General features: G+C 43.4%; 1 protein-coding gene across 1 annotated transcript in view; it reads left to right on the top strand.

The window, feature by feature from the left end:
* Positions 1-13,897, top strand: part of GPI (glucose-6-phosphate isomerase) — a 35,357-nt gene extending 21,460 nt beyond the window's left edge. Inside the window, exons 8-18 of the mRNA XM_082270413.1 lie at positions 2,582-2,626; positions 2,723-2,776; positions 4,930-4,990; positions 6,731-6,774; positions 7,547-7,699; positions 7,813-7,942; positions 8,873-8,949; positions 9,730-9,858; positions 10,717-10,792; positions 10,875-10,941; positions 13,430-13,897. Of these exons, the coding sequence (XP_082126539.1) occupies positions 2,582-2,626; positions 2,723-2,776; positions 4,930-4,990; positions 6,731-6,774; positions 7,547-7,699; positions 7,813-7,942; positions 8,873-8,949; positions 9,730-9,858; positions 10,717-10,792; positions 10,875-10,941; positions 13,430-13,553 (960 nt within the window). The 3' untranslated portion in view covers positions 13,554-13,897. The remainder of the gene's footprint in view (positions 1-2,581; positions 2,627-2,722; positions 2,777-4,929; positions 4,991-6,730; positions 6,775-7,546; positions 7,700-7,812; positions 7,943-8,872; positions 8,950-9,729; positions 9,859-10,716; positions 10,793-10,874; positions 10,942-13,429) is intronic.
* The last annotated feature ends 7,622 nt before the right edge of the window (positions 13,898-21,519 follow it).

The raw sequence follows: 21,519 nt of genomic DNA, 5'->3' as shown, positions 1-21,519 counted from the left end.
AAAAGAAACCTTGTGATGATCAAATACCACCAAAAAGCTCTTTGTGGGGGAAAAAATGACCTAAATTTGTCATGTACAGTGTTGCATGACCGTGCAATTGTCATTCAAAATGCAACAGCGCTAAAAGCTATAAATTGGCCTGGGAGGGAAGGGGGAAAAGTGCCCGGTATTAAGTGGTTAAACTGTGTGTGCGCATTGTGTCCTCTCCTTGCTTCATCTAACCTTTAGTAGTGGCTGTTCAAACTACAAACCTGCACTGAGCTAGAGAGAGTTGGCACTGCTCAAACTCCGTGTTTGGAAGGCCTGGAGTGCTGCTATTAGGTGCAGTATGGGGAATCTCAGCCAGTCACTGGCATATCATTCCAGGGATTTCCTTTGCGCAGCCTGCCAAGCAACCATCCCAGCTTGCTCCTCACACCAGAGAATACATTCCTAGGAGTGAGCTGTACTAATGGCAGCTTCCATAGAATTTCGGCTCAACATAGTAGGGCATGGAGGCCACCATGCACATGCGGAGTCAGAAGGGTCTGGTCAGAAACCTTTTTTTTCTTTGCTAAGTTGAGGCATGGCCACACAGGGATGATCAGCAAAACAAGGAGGAAATGTATTTAAGGCGGGCGGTCTGGCTGCCCTTGTGGGTAAGGGGGATCGCTTAAGATGGCTTGGCTAAAGGTAAAGCGGTCTTCTAAAAACAGACGTCCTACCAGCCCATAGCACCAGATGCAGGTTCTGGTATCTTGTGACAATGAGAATTAGGTTGTTTTGGTTGAAAAATTGTATAACCAAAATTAAGAACTTCAATGTAAATACCAACTCGACACCCATGGATCCAACTCTGCTAATCCTAATCTTACTAGTCATTGAATATCAGTCGCTTAAAACATTCACCACGTTAAGTCTAGTGACTTTTTTTAGCGCATGTGCCCCGATAGCTGTAATAGTTGATGGCTTCACTGACCTTCTTGCCCAAATAGCAGTCAAGTTTGGCTTGCTGTTTCTGCCAGATGTAATATACGTTGGCATGTAAAATATATATTTTTTTTTTTTCAAAACTAGATTAGTGGAGCATCTGCATACAGTATGGTGCATTTTTAATGAGGTTATTACTGTACTGTTCCATAAATAAGTGTGTGGATTCCTGCGCTGGGTCAGGAGGAAAACCTCAGCTATTCATAGACTGAATTCTGCAGGAGTGACCTTGCCTCAGTTTGCTTTCCCCAGTCTACAAAGCAAGATGAGAGAAGATGGGTATGTCAGATTCATTTTCGAAGGTACCCACCACACAATACAATTCTTGAAATTATTCATTTTTATTAAACCTGATCTATCAGAAAATGGTCATATGATCTAAAATAAAAAATGTCTAATGTAGAATTCTATTTTAGACATCCCTGCCATCCTCCTGAAGCAGTAACGTTTGACTGCAAAACGTGTTGCGCATTCTCCATACTTTCCACCTGCTGAATACAACTATAGGCTTTCAATTTTGCTGCTAATCTATTGATTTTAATACAAATGTATGATTTTAAGAATTGTGGGGTGGGTGCCTCAATAGCCCATCTGGCATACCGATCCTATAAATATTTTTGTATGAGCTAGTAGAATGCATTAAAAAAACCTTACAACCACTTTAACCACACCAGTGATGTCTGTGTTCACCTACAGCTGGAAAGAAACTGCCACACCCAAATGTAAGTTTTGGTGCCAATAGCAAGATGAGAAAATGGTTTTAGTTCAGCGTTGGGCAGCCTCTGCATTCCTGTATTACAAGTCCCATGAGGCATTGCAAGACTGGCTGTCCTAGGCATGATGGGATTCCTAGTTTACGACTAAGTGCCAAGGTTGCCTACCCCTGCTTTAGTGGTCTGTAAAATCTGTCTATGGTGACCATTTTTCAAAAATGTACAACTTCAGTAGTTTGCGCCAAATGTGTCTGTAAGCTTTGTGACAGTTGCTCAGCAGGGGCTGGCCTAAATGGAGTGTGTGGGATCTTTAGGTCCCAGCCTCTGAGGAACTCCTTTGCAACTACAGCCTAGCTAATCTGTAAAAGCAGGACAAAGCATACTCTATCACCATGGCCACTGTTGGAGCTCTAGAGTGCAGGTCTTTAGGAAAACATTTTAGGAGTGTTGAACACTGGATGTCCTTTTGGGAAAGTATGTCTAGGCTATGGCAGACTTGCATGACCTGGATGGGTATAGGGCATCCTTAAGATATTCAGAGCAGTGCTCTTGGACGGTTATCTACCTTGGTTGCACTCTCTGCTGCATATTTGTGGGAGTGCCCAATGTTAGGCATTGCCTATAAACTGCACCACTAATTGGTTGCCTTTGGTTAATGCCTACCAAATCACAGTCCCCCCCCCCCCCCCCCCCCAAAAAAAAAAAAAAAAAAAAATTGTTACTCTTCCTTCTTATCGTGATTTTTTTTTTTTTCTCAAACTGACTTGAGGGTTGATAACCCCAGTTCCACAATGTGAGCTGTTTACCTACCACCTGGCCAGATCCCATAATTGTACTATTTCATATAGCTGGTATTTAATACAGATGGTGCACTGACCCTTCTCCTTCCTCTATTCCAGGCATCCACTGTGGCCAAGCACTTTGTTGCTCTGTCTACCAATGCAGTAAGTAGTTTCTTCCACAATTTGCCTATGCCATGTAGAAGACCTTTTATTTTCTCACATTGTTCTAATTTTTTTTTTTTACTTTTCTCATTACAGCCAAAAGTGAAGGATTTTGGAATCGACACCGCAAACATGTTTGAATTCTGGGATGTAAGTCCTCTTCACGTTGTCTTTGGTTGGGCAAAAGCTCTGAACCTCTAAAGTATTAGTCCACATTTTCATTAAGAAGATTATTTTAAAGGGAATATAAACCCTAACAATGAACTTGTCTTTTCTGCCCTTTATACTGTTTAATATATTTCTTAACAGATGTACAACAAAAGCACTTTTAGGTGCCCCAAAAATTCTTTGGATCCTGTCAGAAGTTGAGTTGCCCCATGTCTCTGCACATTACCTGACTTTGTTAAAGAGCCCGCCTAGTCCTTCTCTTTGGATTACAAAATGATCATCCTTTGTAGAGAATGGAGTGTTTTAGGAGTTTAGCAAAAGACATTGGGCAGGGCTGACACCACTAGTCAATAAGTGTTTTGTCATTGCACAACAGGACTTGGGAGCTGATTGCATTTCTGGCAGACTAACGGGTATTTTTTCTCTGTACTTGTAGGGTCTTAAAAGGGATATAACATGAGGAAATGTGCATGTATTGCCAGTGTACTGCATATGTTTTTATTATGCCAGAGGCATGGTGGAAATTTTAGTTTCACCACAGTGGCAGTGCCAAGGTTGCCTACCCTGGTTCTATATGAAAGCCCAGTTGCATCTCTGCTCTGTTGCAGCCACTATCATTCTTTCTCACCCAATTCTAGGTCAGTTTGCAGCCTGCTTAACCTCTCCAGCGGTATTCCAGATTGTGGCTCGGGGTTAACTTTCAGTACCAAAAGCGGTAACCCCGAGCCACACTCAGGATTATCCCAGAATGTTACTCACCTTTCCTGCGATTCCTCCCCGGCATCCTCACTCTCTCCCCGCTCTGTGCACAGCCGATTGCCGGAAATTTCCTTCCAGTTCCCTTCCCTGCGAGCATTGCGACACGGGGGGTAGAACTGGCGGCAAATTCAAGTGTAAATACACAAATGACATGATAGAAAGCTGTGATCCTAACGGATTACACTGTATCCCATTTCACCGCAGGATTGCATCTGGTGGCTTTTGCAGTGCCTTGCCTGTGCTTTGTGCCTGGAAAATTTAAAGGACCATGGCGTCCAAAAAGCGTTCTTTTTGGGCAAAAGCGCTTTTACACTAACTGGAAAGCAGCGGCAACAAGAGTTACTTGAAGAACTGAGCGATAGCGATTCGTGGGAAAATTTGTCGCCAGGTACGGAAAGTGACAACAGTGATGGTTCTGATGGCTTTCTGGCACATCTAAGAATCATTTAATATAAATTCCACAAGCAATGTGCCAGAAAGACATCAGAACCGTCGCTGTCACTTTTCCGTACCTGATGACGAAATTTCCCATGAATCGATATCGCTCAGTTCTTAAGTAACTCAATTTTGCTCTCGCTGTATTCCAGTTTGTCTAAAAGCTTTTTGGACGCCATGGTCTTAATTTTCCAGGCACAAAGAACTGGAGAAGTCACCAGGTGAAATCCTGTGGTGAAATGTCATGATACAGTGTAATCCGTTAGGATCACCGCTTTGTATCATGACATTTAGTGTATTTAAATTTTTGAAACCCCCCCTCTGCACTGCAACGCTCCCAGGGAAGGGAAACCGAAGACAGGTGCTGGAAGGGGAGTTTATTTAAAAAAATAAATTTCCATGCAAAATGTACCGCTTTTAGCACAGAAATCTGGTCTGGACATAATCAGACCGCCAGGGAGGTTAAAGCTGACCTGTTGCTTTTGGCTTGCATGGGCAAAGTACAGGTTTGCTTTGTGTATTATTGGAAGATAACCTCAAGGCAGGTCTGTTACTGCCATCAGATGTGTAGGAAATGCTAGTAGCAGGGTACAAAGAATATGCAGTGTTTCTTTACCTGACAACAAGCAAAAAACAATTTCACATAACTCGTACTGCTTCCTCTGTGGGAATCTCCTCTTCTGCACCCCGGTAGCCCCCAGTCTGAAGATCCCAGGTTAGACAGCTGTCGGGTAACATGACCTCCTTGCTCTCTGCTAGTTATTCTCAGGTCTGACCTTTTTTATGCTTCTTGGGGCTGACTGTCTACTCTATGCATGAAAGGTCAGAGAGCGTTTCAATGTCAAGGCAATCTATTCTGAGAGCTGACCTTTTTAAATGGATCATGTGTTTAATATGTACAAAAATGTATTAATTTTTAACTAAACAACCATATTTTTCAGTGGGTCGGAGGCCGTTATTCTCTCTGGTCTGCAATTGGTCTCTCAATTGCCCTTCATATTGGTAAGTATAAGTTGGTATATAAAAAGACAGTGCAGCGCTCAAATTCTACATGCATATATAAAATGCTGGAATTCATAGTCTTCAAATTAAACTAAATGTATTTATCACTAGGTGACCATCCTTAAGTGCTAAGTCTCAAACGTAAGGGCAAAAATGAATATCACTACTGCGTCAAAGTACCCCATTATCAGTGGGTCCTACACTATCCATGAAAAAGAGATGAATCCAGCCTTTCTAACCCTTGGAGATAATACTCCTTGTTGGGAAAGCTGTGCAAATGCCCATTTTTATTTATGGATTGTCTTCAGATTTGGTAGTAGTTTCTTTTGCATGTGCGCGCTATTCTTTTTTAATATACATGTCTTTTGGTTCATAGCTGCAGCAGCTTTAGAAATACATGGGTATGCTCCCCCAAAAAAAAATTTTTTGCCTGTTTAAAAATGAATATCAATCTTCCACAATAAATGCATATGCAGTGTCCCCAAGTGCATAAATCCACTTTGTCACCAACCCTGCACTGCACCACCACTTCTGCAGTGCACTCACCAAATAGATGAAATGTATAGGCAAATACACATCCATATATCGCTTGATATTCATCAGACTCCTATAGCTCAGGTGTCAGTGAGTCTTTCTTTGCATATAATGCCCACACAAAGTATATAGTGTAGTATTGTATTAAAATATGACTAATCATGCATACAATAAGCAATCCACGTAGCAAGTATATAAAATTGCAATAAACTCACTCCAGAGGCTGCCAATTGGACTTGTCGGCGTGATGTGAGCACATACAGACCCCACCAAATGCATTTCGTGCGCACACACGTCCTCAGGGAATCCTAAATTGACCTCAATGTGTGTCCCTTTAAATAGCCTGCTAGCGTGGGAAAGATGCAATATAGATGGGCGCCATTTTACTGTTGGCCAGTAGTCCTTTACTACTTCCCCCCCCCCCCCCCCCCCATAGGCCTTTTCTAGACCTAGAATTTCTTTCTTTTTCTTTCTTTCTTTTTTCTTTCTTTCTTTCTTCCTGTCCACAATCCAAGGCAGCATTTTCCTACTTCTGTTTAATATGGAGGAACCCTTGAAATTACTCCGGTAGCCTACAACGTTGCTTAATATAGTTACAACTCTGGTTACATTAAAATGGTCAGTGGGGGAAAATGCCCCTTTTGTAGTCGGTTGGAAAAATGTCCATTCTTGTATTGGTTAGTGGGGAAAAATGCTACTTGCATTGGTGGTTAGTGGGAAGATGGCTAAAAAGATAATTGGGGTCACTGGTCTTGTATCTGAGAGGCAGAAACTGACTAGTTGAGGAAACCCTAGCAACCTCCTGGAGAACCCTGGTTGGTTTAAGGCAGAGGTCTCCAAACTGTGGCCCTGGGGCCAGATATGGCACTTTACTTGCTTGTCTGGTCCTTGTGGCACTATTCCATCCACTGATCCCCAATGATGGGGAGTCCTTTTTGTTTGACACCGAAATTGGGGCACTTCCTCCAACTGACACCATCAAAAGGCACAATTCTTTCCAGAACGCCAATGATGTGGCGCTAGTCCTCACTGATACCAAAGATATGGTATTCTCACTGGACATTGTCTGCTCCCAATAGCCCTAGACCGGCCCGGCTAAAGTCTGAAGGTCTGTAAACTGGCCCTTTGTTTAGAAAGTTTGGAGACCCCTGGTCTAAGAAAAAATTGCATTTTATTTTATGTATTAACAGCTATTTTTGTTTCCAGGTTATGATAACTTTGAGAAACTTCTGGCGGGAGCTCACTGGATGGTAGGTACCCACTATGCTGATTAGACCACCTTCCCTCACTGACGTTTTTTTCTCAGCCTGGAAAAACCTGGTTGCATGTGTGTGTCTCTTAGGATTCTCGTATTTTGCATTGTACATGGCTGGGAGTTTTATAGCCTGCAATCTATCTCCCCCTGACCCTCCTTACCAGGTGGACAGAGGTTGGCACAGGGAGCAGTTAGCACTGAGAGCCATTGTGTGGCTATCAAAAAATACATATACAACATATACATAAGAATTTTTTTTTTTTTTTTTTTTTTTTTTTTTTTGCCATGTCACGATTATATAAGCTACCTCTGCTCTGCTAGCCTTCTCTTGGGAGGTGAAGCTACCAAATGCATTTCCCTTTTTTTTTTTTTCTGCATATTAGATGCAGATCTTATAATTAAAGCATATTGCTAAGCAATGTCTGCTGCTAAACTAGCCCCAGTCTGCATATTGGCCCTTTCTGGCTTCTGAATTACAAGGTTTTGGTGTTTCTTGGGCTCAGCTACTAGAAACTAGAGAAGCCTCCTTTTTTAAAGGGTGTGTTTTTTTTTTTTTTTATTGTATTTTAAGTGTATCTAGAGCCAAAACCGTAAGAGGGGTGATCTTTCATTCGTGACCTCTGTCTAAGGAGTGTTTTTCACACTTCCTGTTTGGGTATGAGACAGGAAGTGAGGGGAAATCTCCCCAATAGGAGGCACAGGGCTAAAAAATATTATGTCGTTGTTTTATTCAAAAGATTTTGCTATAAATGTTACTTGTCTCCCAGGACAATCACTTCTACAATTCTCCTCTGGAAAACAACATCCCGGTAATCCTGGCCATGCTGGGCGTCTGGTACATCAACTTCTACGGGTGTGAGACCCAGGCCCTGCTCCCCTATGACCAGTACATGCACCGCTTTGCTGCCTACTTCCAGCAGGTCTGTAAGCCAATGATCAGCAGTTTCCTGATTTTGTTGATCATGGCAATCAGTTGAATTGGAATGTTTTTTTAATGTGTTTTTTATTTATTACCCCCTCCCCCCTCTTAAAGGGTGACATGGAATCCAATGGGAAATACATCACCAAGTCAGGGGCTCGTGTCAACTACAGCACCGGGCCTGTAGTGTGGGGGGAACCTGGAACTAATGGACAGCACGCCTTCTATCAGCTCATACATCAAGGTTTGTATGTGTGCCATATGGACATGGCTTTAATGGGAAACCAACCATGAGTGGGATTAAAGTCTTAATTTATTTTTTGAGTTATTTTTTGAGCTAGTAGTATCTTATGAGTTGTAGCCTAATGCTAAAGACCAATATATTGATCATGACTTCCATTGGTATTGGGTGAGGGGGTGTGGCTATTGCACTCGCATCCCCCCCCCCAAGACCTAGCAAACGGTGCCATATATCTTTTGTACAGCTATAAATCTGTACTGGTTAATTTGTGCACCAGTATTGGCCTATATAACAAGTGTTATATGTTCTCCATGGGGTGTTCACATTTTATGCACTTAAATCTTTAGGTGCTCCTTAAAAGCACAGTTTGTTTTTACCTTTATGTTAGTATAGATATTCAAGTACCATTGGTGTGATTATTCTGTATGCAAAATTTTCAACAAATTTTGTGTTCCACACAAATTCTTAGAGTTGGGGTGCAAATTCCTATTAACACTAATGTTGACCGTCACCTTTAAAGTCTGTTTTCTTTGCACATCTTATAATGGAGGCAGCGATGTTAGACCACCCTAGGGTACGCCAACATGTAATGCTGAGCCCCCGTGATTGAAAACTGAAATCCAATAAATGAAAGGGGTGGGCCAGGGACAGTCAGGCTAGGGAAGGAGGTAGATGACACTGGACATCGTCCTGAAAGGGGTGCGCCAGGGAAAGTCAGGCTGGGGAAGGAGAGAGCTAGATGACACTGGACAACGTCCAGACAGGAAATGAGACCGGCTCGATCTGACTTGCTAAAGCTTCTAGTGCACATTGTGAGAAGTTGACAGTATGCAGTTGAAAAGTTAGTACAGGAGAGGAGCTTGTACAACTGTGAAAGACTGAAGGAAAGGCTAGAGGTCCGCTTTAGTTTTAACCATTCTAATGTCTCTATAGGTACTCGCAAGATTCCATGTGACTTCCTGATTCCGGTTAAGAGTCAAAATCCAATCAGGAACGAGCTGCACCACAAGGTGAGACAACGGTACTCCCATTTGCACCCATTTCTGTACTCTCACCCCCTGTTTAGAAATTTTCTGACCACCTCTGAATCCTGCAAGCTCCTTGTCTTGTATTGTGATAACGTGTGCCAAAATAACATACGACGTACAATATTCGTGCCAAAATGCCCATGGCCAAAACCACCCCCAACCATATGTACAGCTATTGAGACTCTTGTTGGACAGACTCTTGTTGGACATGAGCCCCGTACACACGTACCGATTGTCGGCCGTAAATATTCGGCCGACGGCCGATTGTAGGCTTGTTAGTATGATGCTTCCGACAGCTGACAGCGCACTTTCGGCCGAAAGGAATCTGATGTGCATGCTTTAAAATTTTTGTAGGCCAACACCAGAACGGCTGATTGTTCGCCAGTCAGTACAGAATTCGGCCGACAATCAGCAGATTTGCAAGACTGGGCATGCTCAGAAAAGACAAAACACACGGAAAGTTAACCATCACATGACATCACTTCTGCAGTCGGCTGTTGTTGGCCGACAAAATTCATGTGCAGTCTTTTGCAGTTTTCAACAGACACGACAGCCCTGGACAAAAGACGGCCGATCGTTCGGCCGACAATCGGTACGTGTGTACGGGGCAATACTCTTGTTGTTTTTTTTTTCCCAAGAATCTTTCAAATGGCAGCAGAACTCTGCTCAGATCTGGCTCTTTAATTTCTATATTGGAAAAGACTGTAGTACTTTAGTGTCAGATTCTGCTTCACCTATAACTAATCTTCTGTTTTCCATTAGATCCTGTTGGCTAACTTCCTTGCCCAGACAGAGGCTCTGATGAAGGGAAAGTCTACGGAAGAAGCCAAAGCGGAACTGCAGGCCTCTGGACTGAGCGGAGAGACACTGGAGAAGCTGCTTCCACATAAGGTGCTTTTCATCTATTTAATTTTTTATAGCCTTTAACCCTTTTGTGACAGAAGGTTGTTGCCTAGAATGTCTGACCAAATTTTAAGCAGCTTAAGTTAAGGTGATATTAAAGGCAGATTAAAAAAAAAAAAACAAATGTCAAACATACTTGCTCTCTGTAATGGTTTTGCACTGAGCATCCCCGATCTTCCACTGCCGTCAGTCATAGCTGCACCATGTGTCCATTCACACACTGAGTGGCTCGGCCCTGCCCCGCCCCCGCTCTCTCCTCCACTGGCTCGCTGATTGACCGTAGTGGGGGTCCAATGTCTCCCACTGATGTGTCAGCCAAGGAGGAAAGACCTGGGTGAGCTGCTGCTCTCTTGCACATCGCTGGATCGAGAGGGGCCTCGGGTAGGTGTTAAGGGCTGTGTTTTTTTTTTTTTTTTTTTTTTTTTTTTTTTTAACCTCCTGTGTAGAGCCTCCTGCTCAATTATATAGCACTGCAGAGGAAGGGATTAAGGCATGTTCTCAATCCCTTTCTACCTCCTCAAAAGTGAGCCTTTTTTAAACCCCCTGATAGCTCACCATGGGGGGGGGCACAGCAAAAAAAACTCACTGTTGAGCCATGTCTTTGCCACCCACCAACCGACTCCCCTTGAAGCTGCAGTTGGATGGGGATTTCTGCATGCCATGGGACGATACTTGGCTTTGTGTTCCAGTGAAAAGGTGACCTGACTTGTAGCAATCCCGGCTGGGATAATGCTGCTGCAAGGGAGAATGTTTCCAGGTACTGATGAAAGCATTGTGAATAGAGGACAGAATGATGACACAAAGTGCATAAACTTGCCATTTTTTTTTTTTTTTTTTTTTTTGTAGGTTTTTGAGGGGAACCGACCAACCAATTCCATCGTGTTCGACAAACTGGACCCATTCACCTTGGGCGTTTTAATCGGTAATCATTGTGTGATTTGTGGTGTATGTACAGTATGTATGGATCCTGCACACTTCTGACTGTGATTTTCCTTCACCCCTAGCCATGTATGAACACAAAATCTTTGTCCAAGGCGTTGTGTGGGATATCAACAGCTACGACCAATGGGGGTAAGTATCCGTCCACCCACCTTTCCCCTCCCACCCATGTAAAATCCTAAAAATTGGCCATATCCTTTACCGCTTCCATCTGTATACAGTGAGGGGGGAAGTATTTGATCCCCTGCTGATTTTGTACATTCTGCCCACTGACTAAAATGATTAGTCTATAATTTTAATGGTATGTTTTTAACAGTGAGAGAATAACCACAAAAATAGCCAGAAAAACTAATTTCAAAAAATGTATAAATTTGATTTGCATTTTAATGAGTGAAATAAGTATTTGACCCCCTTCTCAAAACATAACTTGGTAATTGGTGGCTAAACTCTTGTTGGCAATCGGAGATCAGGTTTCTTGTAGTTGGCCACCAGGTTTGCACACATCTCAGGAGGGATTGTGTCCCACTCCTCTTTGCAGATCCTCTCCAAGTCATTAAGGTTTTGAGGCTGACTCCACTAATTTTCTATGGGATTAAGGTCTGGAGACTGGCTAGGCCATTCCAGGACCTTAATGTGCTTCTTGAGCCATGCCTTTGTTGCCTTGACCGTGTGTTTTGGGTCATTGTCATGCTGGAATACCCACCCACGACCCATTTTTAATGCCCTGGCTGAGGGAAGGAGGTTCTCAGCCAAGATTGGACAGTACATGGCCATGTCCATCGTTCGTTTGATGCGGTGAAGTTGCCCTGTCCCCTTAGCAGAAAACACCCCCGAAGCCTAATGTTTCCACCTCCATGTTTGACGGTGTTCTTGGGGTCATAGGCCGCATTCCTCCTCCAACACAGTGAGTTGAGTGGATGCCATCGCTCCCCAAGTTCTCGATTTTGGTCTCCTCTGCCCACAACACCTTCACCCAGTTCTCCCTGGAATCATTCAGCTGTTAGCAAACTTCAGACTGGCCTGTACATGTGCTTTCTTAAACAGGGGGACCTTGTGGTGGCTGCAGGATTTCAGTCCTTTGTGGTGTAGTGTTACCAATTGTTTTCTTGGGGACTATGGTCCCAGCTGCCTTGAGATCATTGACCTGTGTAGTTCTGGGCTGATTCCTCACCATTCTCATGATCATTGAAACTCCACAAGGTTGAGGTCTTGCATGGAGCCCCAAAACGAGGGAGATTGACAGTTGGTGTTTCTTCCATTTGCCAATAATCACACCAACTGTGGTCACTCTCTCACCAAGCGGTTTGGCGATATCTTGTAGTCCATGCCAGCCTTGTGTAGGTCTACAATCTTGCCCCTGACATCCTTGGACAGCTTTGGTCTTGGCCATGGTGGAGATGTTGGAGTTGGCTTGCTTCTGTGGACCGTTTTTTTATATATATATATATATATATATATATATATATATATATATATATATATATATATATATATATATATATATATATATATATATATATATATATATATATATATATATATATATATATATATATATATATATATATATATATATATATATATATATATATATATATATATATATCACACACACACACACACAACAAGCTGAGATCAGGAGCACTCTTAAAGGGAGTGCTCCTAATCTTGGCTCTATACCTGTATAGTAGACACCTGGGAGCTGAAAATCTTTCTGATAGGGGATCATATACTTATTTCACTCATTAAAATGCAAATCCAATTTATAACTTTATTTTATTTTTTTGTTTAAATGCACTTCTAGATATTTTTGTTCCGTCTCTCGCTCACTGTTAAAATAAAATAAACCAACTTTTAAAATTAGACTGATAATTTCTTTGTCAGTGGACGGACAAGTGTACAAAATCAGCAGGGGATCAAATACTTTTTCCCTCACTGTATATGTGGAAAGCATGCAGCACCGCCTCCGCAGAGGAGGGTCCTTCAGACATGTGGGGGGGGGGGGGAGAGAGGGGTGTCTCTTTATAAATGTGTTTTCCACCACTTTAACCTCCCCTACTTGTTTTTTTTTTTTTTTTTTTTTGTCAATAAAATAATAAAAAAAAAAGTGAAAACCCAATTAGATTTTTACCAAAAAACTGCAAAGATTAAGTGCTGGTTAACACTAGGGGATGAATGTGGAGCAATACCTTAGTTTTCTGTGTGTGTGTGTGTGGGGGGGGGGGGGGGTTCTTCTGGCAGGCTCACTCAATCTGTGCAACCAATTCCCCAAAGCCTGTTCTATAAGGCTATGTCCCGATTGCACAATTATGACAAAGTACAATGTAGGATCAATAGCAAAGCTTTGTACATGAAGACAGTAAGGGACCAGAGCAAAGGATGGTGGCATGAGTAAGGCAAAAACTTTAACCCAAGTATAACATCACCTGGTATAGAGCTACTCGGATCTGCTTTGTACACCTGTGAACTAAGCCATCTGAGACAGTTCACATCACAACCATTGGTGAGCCACCCATGCAGTAGGGTTTATAGTAGGCTGTCATGCTAAAATACATGGGGTGTTTACAATAACCGAAACTCAACTCAACTGATTTATATTCCAACACGTTTGTCTGAATAGGGTGGAGCTCGGGAAACAGCTGGCCAAGAAGATTGAACCGGAACTCGAGGGCGACGCAGCCGTCACCTCCCACGACTCTTCCACAAATGGCCTTATTAGCTTCATCAAGAAGCATCGGCACTGACTCGGAGGAGCCCTTCCAGATGGCTGCACTTGTGGTGCCCCTCTGTCCCGTTCTTGGCTTTAGCATAAAGGCACTTTTCTTCTACTGTAGTCTGTTTTTTTTGTGACCTTTCTGTCGTCCTTTGTTGGTCAGTACACGGCGAAAAAAAAACACAAATGACGGCTTTTGTCCTGTATGTCAATTAAAGGTTTATGTATATGTTGCTGCACTGTTCAGATTGCAGGGATCCGAGGACCACAGAGTCTGCACCTGGCACCTTGGGCACCCACAAACATGTCTTGCATCATGCACTGTCCTGTTTTGTGCAAACTGGAGTTTACAGAATAAAAACAATCACAAAACAATACATGAGAATTTGGCTTTATTCCTGGGATCTGACTGGGATTTAAATAAAAAAAAAAAAAAAAAAAAAAAAAATTGAACACCTTTAAGCATTCATGTTACATTAAGAGCTGGTTCACACTGCCACGACCTCTCTAAGTCGCCTCATAAGGGGCGACTTGTTAGCGAGACTTTGCGCTTATTCAGCGCGACTTGTATGATAGACGACTTTGCTACTAAAAATTCTAAGAAAAATTATATATTTTTTTTCTGGTTCTGGACATGCTACAGAACTTCACAGGTACACTTTTTAGACCCCCCCCCCCAGACACTAAATCCAAAAAGTCATGCCTGCCCCAAAAAAATGCCCGATAAATGCCTGCAACAAAAACACCCAGGTGGAGAGGAGCCACAACCCTGCTCTATTAATAATTATAAGAAAAATTTTATCTTTTTTTTTTTTTTTTTTTTTCTGGTTCAGGACCATTTTAATGGAAAGTCGGATCACAAGTCGCTTCAAATAAAATAAGGAGGTGACTCCCCATTGAAGTCTATGGGACAAGTCGCCTCAAAGTAGTACAGGACCCTTTTTTTCAGAAGTCGGAGCGACTTCAGTAGTGCCAATTAAGATGGCACTCATTGATTAACATTGCTTTTGTTATGTCAAGCGACTTGAGGGCACAAGTCGCGGCAGTGTGAATGGACTCTAACAGTCAAAGAATGCAAAGTTGTAATGTACAAAACAATAGAAAACAAATGGGCAATTAAAGGTTTCAACTGCTTAGAGTTCACTAAAGGGAGCATACATCCCCCACCTAGTGGCTAAAAGCTGAAATAACAGTGCCAAAGTCAGATAGTAAAAACCAGCATTGAGTAACCAACAGTTTACCCCAATATCCTATCTACACTGCTAATAAAAATTGAAAGGGACACTTTTAATCAGAGTATAGCACCAATTCATGTAAACCCCTGGGATATAGATCTGGTCAGTTAAGTAGCAGAGGGGGTCATTAATCAGTTTCAGCTGCTTTGGCATTAATGAAATGAACAGGTGCGCTAGATGGGCAACAATGAGACCATCTCCTAAACAGGAATGTTTTTACAGGTTGAGGCCACTGACTCCCCGCCCCCCCCCCCCCACACTTTTTTTTTTTGACTGTCTTTTACTAGTTTTGCATTTTGGTTAGGGTCAGTGTCACTACTGGTAGCATGAGGTGACACCTGGACCCTATGGAGATTGCACAGGCAGTCTAACTTCTCCAGGATGGCACATAAATACATGCCATTGCCAGGTTTCCTGGAATTTCCTCAATGCTTGGACTGTGCTGAGCCACAGTAGGCAGGCAGTTACTCTAGGAGAACTGGACAGGGCCGTAGAATGTTCTAAACCCATCAGCAGGAACGGTATCTGCTACTTTGTGCAAGGAGGAACAGAATGAGCACTGCCAGAGCCCTACAAAATGACCTCCAGCAGGCCACAGGTGTGAATGTCTGACCAAACAATCAGAAACAGACTTCATGAGGGTGGCCTGAGGGCCCGACGTCCTCTAGTGGGCCCTGTGCTCGCTGCCCAGCACCATGGAACTCAATTGGTATTTGCCATTGAACACCAGAAATGGCAGGTCTGCCACTGGTGTCCTGTTTTCACAGAGGAGAGCAGGTACACTCTCAGCACTTGTGAAAGGGTCTGGAGAAGCCATGGAGAACATTATGCTGCTTGTAACATCGTTCAGCTTGACCATTTGGTGGTGGGTCAGTGATGGTCTGGGGAGGCATATCCATGGAGGGACGCACAGACCTACAGGCTAGACAATGACACCCTGACTGCCATTAGGTATCGGGATGACATCTATGGACCCATTGTCGGACCCTACACTGGTGCAGTGGGTCCTGGGTTCCTCCTGGTGCACAACAATGCCCGGCCTCATGTGGGGAGAGTATGCAGCCAATTCCTGGAGGATGAAGGAATTGATGCCATTGAATGGCCCCCAGGTTCGCCTAAGCGAAATTCAATAGAACACCTCTGGGACATTGTTTGCTTCCATCCGACGCCACCAGGTTGCATCTCAGTCTGTTCAGGAGCTCCCTAATTTCCTGGTCCAGATCTGGGAGGAAATACCCCAGGGCACCATCCGTCGTCTCAATAGGAGCATGCCCCGAGGTCAGGCATGCATACAACCATGTGGGGGCCATAAAAACGGAGTACCATTTTTGTGAGTTGCTGCAATGAAATTTCCGCAAAATGGACTGTCTGCTGCATCATAATTTTCACTTTGATTTTCGGGGTGTCTTTTGAAATCGGCCCTCTGTAGGTTGTGGTGTGTGTGTTTTTTTTTTTTTTTTTTTTTTTTTTGAGCAGTGTAATCGGCTCTACTGAGGCCAAGCCTGGTGCATCAAACACACTCAGATTTAGCGGGGCATCCATGGTGCTGATAAATAACCTTTTTGTATCCTAAAGTAGTACCCATTTGGCATTCTTAGGGATGGAGGGGGAAGTTTATTAATTTATTTCCTTTATTTTTTTTGTTTGAACCACCATTTTACATGCTTGAAACAAGGCTGTGGAAACGGCTTCCTCTGGCTTACAATTCATGCTTAAAAAAAAAAAAAAGCATCTGCTTATAACTTGCCTTCTCTGGTTCATATATTTTATAGTTTTTGGAAAATAAATTTTTAAAGTAAATATGCTAAATTATTGATTGCTCGGTACTTGGAGCCTGGGAAAAGAGCTGGGGAGGGGAGTTTACACAATTTTCAGGTTCCACATTTTTTGCTTTTTATTTCTGGTGACCTACAGCACTCCTAACAGCAAAATCTGCTTCCCGGCTCCTGAAGATACTGTGGCTCAAACAGCAAACTGCTGGTTGAATTGCATGCTCTTACCTTTATGCAACTTGTATACCACAAGGGGGCGCCACACACGGCACATCGGCCAACAGTCCTCAGGAAGGATGTGCTGGAGCTGGAGAGAGTCCAGAGCAGGGCAACTAAATTAATAAGGTGGACTGGAGGACCTCAATTACAAGGAACGGCTATTTAGGGGCGGCCTCTCAGGCACTGGACCACCCAGGGGGGAGAGGAGGGCCGTGACCAACAAATCCGTCACAACTGCAAAAATAAAATACTGAATCCACCTACACATCAATAAATATCACCAGGGCGTAACTACAGGGGTTGCAATTGCAACCGGGCCCCATACTCCAGAGGGCATGTGCGGCTTCCCTGTACACCTGGATAGGAGGGGCGGCGGGGGCAGCATGTAGAGAAATCACTGTCCTCCTGTAGCTGCAGGAGGGGATTGGTTTCTCTGTATGCCCCCGCCACTCCTCCTATTCAGTTCACTTGTGTTCTGCTGTCTCTGGGCCCCTGTGCGCTCCCCTGGTCCCCAACTGTGCTTCCTTCCCTCTCCTGCCAGCTGCTACAAAGGATGTGTCACAATAGAGAACCAGGAAGGGGTCGGTAACGATGTAATTTACCAGCTCCTTCCTTTTTCTGAATGGACAGAGTCATAGTCAGTAATAAACAAGCAAAAAATTGGGGAGCAAACCCTGAACATGTATATCTAAAGCCGGTGCAGCTATGGACCAAGCAACATGTATATTAAAAAAAGAATAGCGCAACCATGCAAAAGAAATGACTATTAAATATGGAGACAATCCATAAATAAAAATGGGGTTTTAGTCCCACCATATGGCCATATCGTGCTCAAGCCCACCACTGCGTCAAAGTACCCCATTATCAGTGGGTCCTACACTATCCATAGAAAAGGGGTGAATCCAGCCTCTCCAACCCTTGGAGACAACACTCCTTGCTGGGATGGATGTGCTAATGCACTACAGAGGACTACTCCTGTATCTACTTGATGGTGGACTCTGATAGAGTACAGGTGTGTGTGGGGGGTGGGATGCTCAACCACAGAAGTCTGGTCAGACTGAATACATAATAAACAAGCAAAAAATTGGGGGAGCAAACCCTGAACATGTATATCTAAAGCCGGTGCAGCTATGGACCAAGCAACATGTATATTAAAAAAGAAATTTCTTTTGCATGGTTGCGCTATTCTTTTTTAATATACATGTTGCTTGGTCCATAGCTGCACCGACTTTAGATATACATGTTCAGGGTTTGCTCCCCCAATTTTTTGCTTGTTTATTATGTATTCAGTCTGACCAGACTTCTGTGGTTGAGCATCCCACCCCCCACACACACCTGTACTCTATCAGAGTCCACCATCAAGTAGATACAGGAGGAGTCCTCTGTAGTGCAGTTGCACATCCATCCCAGCAAGAAGTGTTGTCTCCAAGGGTTGGAGAGGCTGGATTCACCCCTTTTCTATGGATAGTGTAGGACCCACTGATAATGGGGTAATTTGACGCAGTGGTGGGCTTGAGCACGATATGGCCATATGGTGGGACTAAACCCCCATTTTTATTTATGGATTGTCTCCATATTTAATAGTCATTTCTTTTGCATGGTTGCGCTATTCTTTTTTAAGAGTCATAGTCAGTGACATTGTAAAAAAATAAAATGATAAAAAAAATACACATAAAATACCAAAAAATAAAAACTACTGACACCAGTGGGTGAACTTCCAGGATTGCAAAGGTCACACTTGCGACCGGGCCCCGGCATTCCACCACCGTGGGGATGCCCCAAGATAGCAGGAAGGGGGGTCCACTGCAGAACTTGTGAAAGGGTCCCGCAACGAGAGTAAAGGGCCCCAGGATCAGTGGGAAGAGCCCCAGGCTTGAAGGGAAGGGCCCCGGCCAGGGGTCCGGGGGGCCCCTTATGGTTTCTTGCTCCACGGCCCTGAAGGTTCTAGTTATGCCTCTGAATATCACTATGGTGGGGGCAGGGACTACCAATAGCTACTTCCACTCACAGCCTAAATAACATACAACAACCAAACTATTTTATCAATCCAAATCCTTACGTTGGAAATGGGTTTTCCTTTTTGTTGCTTTGAGATTCCTTGCTCTGGCATGCTCCCTCCATCTGTGCAAGGGAATTTTTTTTCATCCCGGAGTTGCACTTTAATTCATCTAGTGATGGCGATTGTAGCGTAGTTTAGGAGTTGTGTTTTTTTTTTTTTTTTTTTTACCAGTTATAATTGCAGATTAGACAATGGGAGTGTTTTTGTATGAGAGATTTATTTGCATTTTTATACAAATTGCAACTATTACAAAAAATAAGACATCAAAAAGGACAGCTGCACATTGTAGTAGTTAACACAGAAATATAAAATATTGTCTCACCAAAACACTTTATAATTAGGCGAGAAAATATAAATAGGTTTATGGTGAGAAGGAATAAAAAGAACGAAAAAAAATTGTATAGTTCCTCCCCTATCCTAAAATGAGTATTTATTTTCTTTTTTCTTTTTAATTCCAGGACATGCAATACCAAATATGGCCACTAGGTGGCACTCATGTTACAAGGAACTGCAGGAGTCACTGTTAGGTCTTTGAACTACAGTACTTATATTAGAGATCAGGTTGGATTGAAATCTCCCAAATTCATTGTATAATGCACAATGTGCTCTTACATTCATTATTATGATTATTATTATTATGCAGAATTTATATAGTGCTTTACAATGTGAGGGAAGACAATACAGTTACAATACAATTCAATACAGGAGGATAATTAGAGGGCCCTGCCCGTTACATCCACATGCATTCAGTTTTGCTTGTTTTTGGAAAAATAGAAGCTAGTCATCCAGGGTGGATTAGATACTCTGAACATATCTAGATGCATGTACATTTAATCGCAGGAGAGATTGATATGAAAAATTTGTTTGTACTTCCCAAATCAATTCTTTTTGCATTTAAAGCAAATCACAGAAGGCCCATGTGATTGAGGGCTAAAAAACTCAATATTATAGGTAGTCTATGATTGAAGTTTAGGAATAAAATGTAATATGGGCCGCCAACCCCAGCCAAAACAAGCATTGCAGGTTTTGGTTGGTACTAATTGAGTATTTTCCCCCCTCCACAATACTTAGATCCACCTCAGTAGTTTGTGTCTCTGCCTCTCCCACTAAGGTGGGATTTTCCTGGTTTAGTTTGTGTCTCTATCCCTCCCCTAATAGTTAGAGCCCCTCTTACAATGGTGAGATTTTCTAGTCCTAGTTTGTGTCTCTGCCCCTCCCACAATAGTAAGATTTCCTCCAGTAGCTAGTGCATCTGCCCCTCCCGCAATGGTGAGATTTCCCTGCAATAGTTTGTTTCTATGCCCCTCCCACAATAGTAAGATTTCCTTTCAGTAGTTTGTGTCTCTGCCCCTCCCACAATGGTCAGATTTCCTTCCAGTAGTTTGTGTCCCTGCCCCTCCCACAATGGTGAGATTTCCCTGCAGTTGCTTGTGTCCCTGTCCCTCCCACAATGATGAGATTGTCCTGCAGTAGTTTGTGTCTCTGCCCCTCCCACAATGATGAGATTTCCTGCAGTAGTTTGTGTCTCTGTCCCTCCCACAATGGTGAGATTTCCCTGGAGTTATTTGTGTCTCTGCCCCTCCCACAATGGTGAGGTTTCTCTGCAGTATTTTGTGTACCTGCCCCTCCCACAATGGTTAGATTTCCCCAGTAGTTTGTGTCTCCGCCCCTCCCTCAATGGTGAGATTTCCCTGCAGTAGTTTGTGTTTCCCTGCCCCTCCCACAATAGTGAGATTTCCCTGCAGTAGTTTGTGTTTCTGCCCCTCCCACAATGGTAACATTTCCCTGCAGTATTTTGTGTCCCTGTCCCTCCCACAATGGTGAGATTTCCCTGCAGTAGTTTGTGTCCCTGCCCCTCCCACAATGATGAGATCGCATGCAGTAGTTTGTGTCCCTGCCCCTCCCACAATGTTGAGATTTCCCTGCAGTAGTTTGTGTCCCTGCCCCTCCCACAATGGTAAAATTTCCCTGCAGTAGTTTGTGTCCCTGCCCCTCCCACAATGGTGAGATTTCCCTGCAGTAGTTTGTGTCCCTGCCCCTCCCACAATGGTAAAATTTCCCTGCAGTAGTTTGTGTCTCTGCCCCTCCCACAGTGGTGAAATCGCTTTCTCCCAGTAGTTTGTGTCCCTGCCCTCCCAAATTAATGAGATTTCCCCCAGTAGTTTGTGTCCCTGCCACTCCCACAAAAGCAACATTTTCTCCATAGTATTCTCCGCTGCTGCCAGGGTGGAGGTGTCTCCCAGCGTGACACTGAAGTCATGTAGACTGCGATAACTTCATTTCGATTACAATGGCCTCAGTAATTGGACAGGACCTGCAGTTCTACTTTGAATATCTGAACACTGAGATATGAAATGTGGGTGGGATTTGATAACAGCTTGGCAACAACCAAATTAATGGCACATCAATTATGGGTGGAGATTTCCTTTAAATGGACAGTCAACCCAAAACTTGCACTTCGTTCACAGCTTTGCAGTCCTTCTATTCTCATTCTGTACTCCGCTTCCTCCCTGCTCCTTCTACTATACTATTATAGCCATATTAGGCAGGGCCTGTGTCACCCACATCCCGCCGAGAACCCACACACATCCCCTCTGATTCATACACCTTGTGCTGAGGACACCAGCGAGCTCACCTATAGCGTGACGCTGTTTATGGGATGACCATATATGGTAAAAATACTACAGGGGTGAATCAGCAGCTGAATTCTCG

This window comes from Pelophylax lessonae (assembly GCF_965119305.1).
Source record: "Pelophylax lessonae genome assembly, chromosome: 10".
NCBI lineage: Eukaryota > Metazoa > Chordata > Amphibia > Anura > Ranidae > Pelophylax > Pelophylax lessonae.
This window is presented reverse-complemented; position numbering and strand designations above follow the sequence as displayed.